This window comes from Cebidichthys violaceus, unplaced genomic scaffold (genome assembly GCF_023349555.1).
Source record: "Cebidichthys violaceus isolate CVI_PGR_0920_01 unplaced genomic scaffold, fCebVio1.0.p SCAF_56, whole genome shotgun sequence".
Classification (NCBI taxonomy): Eukaryota; Metazoa; Chordata; class Actinopteri; order Perciformes; family Stichaeidae; genus Cebidichthys; species Cebidichthys violaceus.
The window spans coordinates 939,561-946,868 of record NW_027176772.1 but is presented as its reverse complement, the minus strand read 5'-3'; the positions used below and the strand labels follow the sequence as shown (position 1 = coordinate 946,868).

The following is a 7,308-nucleotide window of genomic DNA, read 5'->3' as shown; positions in this document are numbered from 1 at the left end:
GTTGAATTTGTCAGCGTAGACATCGGAAATGCGCTTTTTCAACGTACATTTGTGCTCAGTAGCTTGATTCTGTGTGTGACGAATGTTCCAGTGGTTTGTATTTGTTGTAAGAGTTTTTTTATTTAAGGCTGTAAAGTTAATTTTGTCTGCGCGAGGCCAGGTACGTGTTGACTAAATGACCAGTGAGTTTGGAGCTGTTTAAGTGTTTTGTTTGTTGCAGTAATTACTCAACATAATGAGACATACAAATTGAAAATAATTGTCCTGTGCATAGCTTAAAAGCATAGAAATGGGCTCATTGTTTATTTTGATTCTGCACTTTAGCGGTACAAAAGAGTGGACAAAGAAGACGTCATTTCTGTCTTGGTATTCCTTCAATGCACTTGGAAGCTTGTTTGACTCACTGCCTTTTGCTTTGTACTTTACTGTCACTCTTTTAGGAAAAGCAATGAGTGGAGAGGAATCCAGAAGAGGCTCATGGAGGGGTGGAAGAGGAGGAGGAGGAGGCAGTGGTGGTGGTGAATGGAGAGGAAGAGGCAGCGGTGGTAATGGTGGATGGAGAGGAGGAGGAGGAGGAGGATGGAGAGGAGGCGGTGGATGGAGAGGAGGATGGAGGAGTCGACCATGGAGAGGTGGATCAGCAGGTGGAGGAGGGTGGAGAGGTGGAGGAGGGTGGAGAGGTGGAGGAGGTGCTGGGGGAGGAGGATCAGGAAACCACACCCTCAGCAGCCAGAGAGGTGAGTTTGATTTGCTTTTTCCATTTCACAAATCAACTTTTAAAGGACTAGTGTGTTGTTTTTAAAGATCTACAGTGTTTCTTTTGACTGACAGCTTCTTAAATAAGGAGGCTGCACAACAGTATAAAGTGTGAGAAGAACATCAAATGAGATGAGGACATATGGAATAATAATAGCACTGACTTTGTGTTCCTCTTCAGTCCTTTGTCAGGCTACTCTAGACGTACTGTGTCCCTACAAAGGGTGGACCCTGTACTTCACAGAAGGTAGGTTCGTGTTTACGTCTCCGTCTCACACGATGGTCGGTGCGTGACGCTGCAGACGCACACGATGGTCACGACCGCGCGTCTCTTCTGTGTCTTGTGACGCGTCTTAATGTTGTCCTCATCGTGTGCAGGCTTCATAGAGAGCTCGCCCAGCGTGGAGAAGATCAAAGTGTTTGAGAAGTATTTCACTTCCAAGATTCAACTGTACGACAAGGTCAGTCTGCTGGTGTGACTCTCTGTTTAATATACCGACCACTAGAGTTATTGTTTCTCAGTGTAGTCTATGTATTTGTGTGTCTATCTATCTTGTATGTCCTGCTTTATGAATGTTCCCTGTGTCAGTTAAAAGCTGAATTCATCGTGTGTTCGACCGCAGGATGAGATCGAGCGTCAGGGCAGTGTTCTGGTGGATTATGCAGACCTGACTGGAGACGAGGCCGTGCGTGGAGCGCTTCCTGATCTGACCACGGAGCTGAAGGAACAGCCAGAGACGATGCTCAACTGTCTGGGATTGGCCATTCACCAGGTACACACACACACACACACACACACACACACACACACACACACACACACAGTCACTACAATACAGTATTCAAGGTTTTCTCTTATCTTGGACCTAGGAATCCCTTAAAGTTAGTTGGTTTATAGACAGTTTATAGCGCTAAACGAAGAATATGAACACATCCTGAGAAGACAAGTGTGTGTGTGTGTGTGTGTGTGTGTGTGTGTGTGTGTGTGTGTGTGTGTGTGTGTGTGTGTGTGTGTGTGTTCCAGGTGTTGACAGTAGATTTGGAGCAACAGGCTGCTGAGCTGCATGGGGAAGAGCTTCCTGTCGCTACGCCGATCATCAACATCCCTCACATCAGCGCGAGGTAGTGCACCCACACACTCACACACACACACACACACTCTCACTCACTCACTCACTCACTCACTCGGTCGTTTGCCTCGACTTGACACCCGCACGGCCGCTGACTTCATTGGCGCGACTCGTCCGCAGGCTGTACAACTACGAGCCGCTGACTGCGCTGCGGACGCTGCGCGCCAGTGTGTTCGGGCGGCTGGTGTGCGTGAGGGGAACCGTGGTCAGACTGAGCAACATCAGACCTCTGTGCACCAGGATGGCCTTCAGGTGTGTGGGCGGCTCCCATGTCCAGTCTCTGCCTCTGCAGCAGGGGAAATACGCCACACCCACCAAGGTATGAGCACGCACACACACACACACACACACACACACACACACATAACCTTTGACACCATTACTTGGTTTCATGTTGTCTTTTTGTCTGTAAGTGCCTCCAGCCTGATTGTCGCAGTCGTTCCTTCGCTCCGATCCGGAACTCCCCTCTCACTCACACTGTAGACTTCCAGATCATCAAGTAAGCACATCACCAGCGTCAACACAACGTTGTGGTGGCGGGTTGAAAGTGGAACGCTGTGAGTCACCCGAGTCGCCGTCCATTTGACGTTAGCTGTGCTGCTGCTGTGCTCCTCCAGGGTGCAGGAGCTGATGGGCGGGGAGCAGAGGGAGACCGGACGAATCCCGCGCACCGTGGAGTGTCACCTGACCGCCGACCTCTGTGACAGCTGCGTCCCCGGAGACGCGGTCACTGTGGCCGGCATAGTCCGAGTGACCAGCGATGGTACAAAACACACACACACACACACACACACACACACGTTCTTCAGTTTGGAGTAAGCTTTTTCCGTAGTAGTTAGTTAAATGTAAAACACTACGTCTGTGTATATATATATATATACAGTATAAACTATAAACAAGCCTCTCACACGACACCCTCTTGTTTTCCGTATGGAGGGACGTCCCGGGGGAACAAGGATCAGTGTATGTTCCTCCTCTACCTTGAAGCCACTTCAGTCAGCAACACTAAAGGTACTGAAGCTTGTGTGTTAGCGCTTGAATTATGCAGAGCTGTTAAATGTTACATTATTTGTTTTTAACAGAGCAATAAGGTGTTATTTCTTCTTCTTCTTCTTCTTTAGGTCACAGGTCCAAGTCAGGTCAGGGGTCAAGAGGGTCTCTTGAAGACCGTTCTGGAGGAGAGGAGTTCAGTCTGAAGGAGCTGTATGCCATCCAGGAGATCCAGTCCCAGCCGGACCTGCTGAGACTTATAGTACAGTAAGATGATTATTACCCACAGTGTGTTGACTGGTTTCTTATTCTTCAGCTTAAATATCAGTAGTAGTTGTAGTAGGGTTAGGCAGTAGGTAAACATTTTCCAACTGGCCATCAGTTCAGTCTTATTTAGTTTAGTTTTAACTCTGCGCTGTTAACTCATAACTCTGATCGTCTCTCTTCCATCAGGTCTTTGTGTCCCGTCATCTACGGCCACCTGGTGAGTCGTCACTAAGGGACACATTTGCGATTTGGTCAGTCACTAAGGGGTGTTTTCTTGTCATCTTGATCTTGATCTGTCGAGTTCAGCCCGACATCCTCGTGTTCTTGTGTTGTCCCAAGCTGGTGAAAGCTGCTTTGTCCTTGGTGTTGTTCGGAGGAAGACAGAAGCACACGGACAAGAACAGCGTCCCGGTTAGAGGAGACCCTCACATCCTGATGGTGGGGGACCCGGGACTGGGCAAGAGTCAGATGTTGCAGGTGAACACTTTTAAATGGAGCCGGTTCTACCTGGCAGAGATGAGTAAAAACAGAGGGAACAATGTCACCCGTTTCAGTGTGTACATGTATTCATAATACTTGTATATTCCTCATACTCTGTGTTGTAGGCAGTGTGTAATGTGGCTCCCAGAGGAATCTATGTATGCGGCAACAGCACAAGCACCACAGGTACATCATCTTAAAGTACTATAAAGTTATGCAGGAGGTGATTACTCTCTGGACAGGTTTTCCAGATCTGTTGCAACATACTCAAGTTGGGAGTTTAATTTGTAATGTTTGCTTTCATAGGACTAACCGTGAGTTTATCCCGAGACTCAGGAACCGGGGATTTCGCTCTCGAGGCCGGAGCTTTGGTTCTGGCCGACCAAGGTAGGAAAGAGAGCGGAAGAGCTGCTGGCAGCACAATTCTATAAATGTAAAAGCTGAAGTCAAAGCCTTACATATAAAAGAATGAAGCCAGTCACGTCCACACCGTCTGTTCTCTTTAGGCCTGTGCTGCATCGATGAGTTCGATAAGCTGGGCCACCAGCAGCAGGCTCTGCTTGAAGCCATGGAGCAGCAGTCTGTGAGTCTGGCTAAGGCCGGAATCGTGTCCTCTCTGCCCGCCAGGACGTCCGTCGTGGCTGCAGCGAACCCCGTTGGAGGACATTACAACAGAGGCAAGACGGTTTCTGAGAATCTGAAGTAAGTTGGCTCAGCGGCTACTTGAGCGCCGGAGGACTTCACCGTGTGTCTGTGTAAATAGGCGAGTGGTTTACTCGTGTTTACAGTCGCTCTTTCTTGACTTTTAGAATGGGCTCAGCGCTTCTCTCCCGATTCGACGTCGTCTTCCTCCTCCTGGACATCCCGGATGAGTCGCACGATCGCCGCCTGTCCGAGTACGTCATGGCGAACAGGTCAGGAAGAGGCAGAGCCAGCGGTGCCGTCGTGACCAGGGCCAACAATGAACTAGAGACCTCCATCCTGCTGGATCACTCGGACATGCCGCTGTCTGAACGTCTGCAGGTAAAAACGAATATACTCAAAGTGTACCGAGGCATCCGTCAAGAATAATCAGCGTTTACGTAATGTGTGTGTGTGTGTGTGTGTGTGTGTGTGTGTGTGTGTGTGTGTGTGTGTGTGTGTGTGTGTGTGTGTGTGTGTCGAGGTCCCGGCAGGTGAAGCCGTAGACCCCATCCCGGCGTCTTTGTTGAGGAAGTACATCAGCTACGCCCGTCAGTACGTTCACCCCTCGCTCTCTGCCGAAGCGGCGAAGACTCTCCAGACCTTCTACCTGTCGCTGAGATCTCAGGCTCACTCTGCCGACTCCACGCCCATCACCACTCGACAGCTGGAGTCTCTAATCCGACTGACTGAGGTGGGTGTCTTTATGTTCGGTGTATTCAACGTGTCATGGGTTAAGACGCTCTACGACGTTTCGAACAAAAGGAACCGTTTTCTCTTTTATTGTTTGTGTGTTTTTGTGTGTTAGGCAAGAGCCAGACTGGAGCTCAGAGAGACGGCTACCAACAGTGACGCTGAAGATGTGGTGGAGATCATGAAACACAGGTGACACTACAGGAGTCTCATTTACATCGTAGATTAACACTCTCGTTATTTCTTCAGAACAAATCCAATAATCGTTTGGTCTTTAAAATGTCAGGAAATAAAAATAATAATATAATTTACCATTTAAACAATTTTAATTTGTTTTAATCAATAAAAATACAATTATTTATTTCTTCATCATTTTAATTTTGTGTTTTTTTGCAAATAACCACTATAGATGAGATTAACAAAGTAAAAGGATAATATTTAGAATTTTTGGATGGTTTACACTGTGTGTGTGTGTGTGTGTGTGTGTGTGTGTGTGTGTGTGTGTGTGTGTGTGTGTGTGTGTGTGTGTGTGTGTTTTCAGTCTGGCTGATACGTATTCAGATGGTCTGGGCAATCTGGACTTTGAGCGCTCTCAGCTGGGATCGGGCATGAGTCAGCGGAGCGCCGCAAAGCGACTGGTCAACGCGCTGCACCTGCACGCTCAGAGGACCAATCAGACGCAGTTTGACCTGCAGACGCTTCGCTCCGTGGCCAGCAGAATGAACATCAAGGTGAAAGCTCTTTGATGCACAGAAATGCTCACGCACTCGATAAAAAAAACAGTCAAGTTAACGCGATAAGGCACAAACACATCCATGTCATTTTTCTATACAATGTGTGAGAAATTAGCTCGTCATAGAATCGTCTGCATGCTGGATGATCTGTTCCGTCATTGGTTGATTCCTTCCAGGTGATGGACTTTGAAGGCCTGGTGAGCTCCCTGAATGAACAGGGTTTCCTCCTGAAGAAAGGAGCCAAGCTGTACCAGCTGCAGACCGTCTGACCGCTGACAACGCAACACACACACACACACGCCTGCAGACCTCACGACAAGGTGAGTGTTCAGGATGAATGAACAGCGTCTCTTTTCATAGAGAAGGGGGGAAGTTATAACCAGACCGCTTTCACCAAACCACCAACCTTTTGAAAGAGACTCTTAACAACTCACAGCGGCGGATCATCTATCGACTCAAACCTCACAGAGGGAATCTCTCTGCTGGACGTTTCCTGAATGAACACAAGCTTCCCGCTGAAAAGAGGAACTGAGGTCAACTGACTCCAGTCCTCACACTCCTCTGCTGAACTAGTCTGACACAAAAAGCTTCAAATTCAACATGGTGTTATTTATCCTGCTTGTGGTTTGGTTGTAATCAGTTCAGTGGGAATACGAGCGTTACTCAGGCGACTTCAAGCGGACGTAATCTTCCGTAATAGTACGTGCCAAAGATACCAGTATCTTAATAAAGATATACAAACGATCTGGTTTTAAACTAGTTTACTCTGTCTGGTACTCTTTGCTTTCAGTGTACATGTATTATTACACAGTACAGTTTAGTTTCTCTAATATTTCAAAGTAAAGTCAGTCTTTGACAGTGAGAGGAGACGGGATATATTTATGTTAGATAAATGATAAATAGATGACGATAATATTACTGATTAGAGTTTAATATGTTTGTTTTCAGGTGACTTTGTTCTACAAATACTTTTTTGACTATATTTTAGAAGTCATTGTTTTAATGTACATAAAATGACATGTTTGTATATAAGCATAGCTTGTCTGCGTTTAGCAGCCTGGTAACGGTAGATTTGCACAGTTGCTTCCAGTGCGTCCTCACTTTGTAGAGCAGCGTCTGTGTTGTGCTGCTCTCAGCAACAGAAGTGGAACGACGCCGCTCGACACTGGGACCGTCTCTCAAACGCGGAACAATTACAGAGCGAGAGTCCAGAATTGTAGCTCGTTTTAAACATTTTACACCGTCGCTGCCTGAAGCGGCAAGCTTGTCCGAGATTAAGCTTTTGACGCTGCGTTCATATTTCCTTCCCTCCCCGGTCTGCAGATCTGTTTTCATGCAATATTAAGCTGCCATTATATTGTTGCCGCATTTTAAAATGTTCTCAAATATTGAATTTGGAATCGGCCTCAAGAGTCCAGCATTGATCGCACTATAATATGTTGATCTAAAAACCTGCAAGTGTGCAGTACTAGCTTCTCATGTTTGTCTTTAAGCTTTCTCAAATGCTCTGTATCGTCCCCAGTTTGTTTACTTTTTGTATGGTGTGCACTTTATGAGTTAATATTAAACATTTGGTT

At 46.9% G+C, this 7,308-nt stretch overlaps 1 protein-coding gene across 1 annotated transcript in view; it reads left to right on the top strand.

Annotated features, from left to right (window-relative positions):
• Positions 1-548: 548 nt before the first annotated feature.
• Positions 549-7,308, top strand: part of mcm8 (minichromosome maintenance 8 homologous recombination repair factor) — a 6,767-nt gene continuing 7 nt past the window's right edge. Inside the window, exons 1-21 of the mRNA XM_068732038.1 lie at positions 549-632; positions 665-737; positions 938-1,003; positions 1,135-1,217; positions 1,380-1,529; positions 1,781-1,878; positions 2,007-2,205; positions 2,300-2,385; positions 2,504-2,649; positions 2,823-2,897; positions 3,008-3,143; positions 3,330-3,360; positions 3,483-3,620; positions 3,749-3,809; positions 3,930-4,010; positions 4,130-4,325; positions 4,433-4,646; positions 4,789-4,998; positions 5,113-5,189; positions 5,539-5,728; positions 5,908-7,308. The exon at positions 5,908-7,308 is cut by the window's right edge and continues 7 nt beyond it. Coding sequence (XP_068588139.1) covers positions 549-632; positions 665-737; positions 938-1,003; positions 1,135-1,217; positions 1,380-1,529; positions 1,781-1,878; positions 2,007-2,205; positions 2,300-2,385; positions 2,504-2,649; positions 2,823-2,897; positions 3,008-3,143; positions 3,330-3,360; positions 3,483-3,620; positions 3,749-3,809; positions 3,930-4,010; positions 4,130-4,325; positions 4,433-4,646; positions 4,789-4,998; positions 5,113-5,189; positions 5,539-5,728; positions 5,908-6,000 — 2,487 coding nt within the window. The 3' untranslated portion in view covers positions 6,001-7,308. The remainder of the gene's footprint in view (positions 633-664; positions 738-937; positions 1,004-1,134; positions 1,218-1,379; positions 1,530-1,780; positions 1,879-2,006; positions 2,206-2,299; positions 2,386-2,503; positions 2,650-2,822; positions 2,898-3,007; positions 3,144-3,329; positions 3,361-3,482; positions 3,621-3,748; positions 3,810-3,929; positions 4,011-4,129; positions 4,326-4,432; positions 4,647-4,788; positions 4,999-5,112; positions 5,190-5,538; positions 5,729-5,907) is intronic.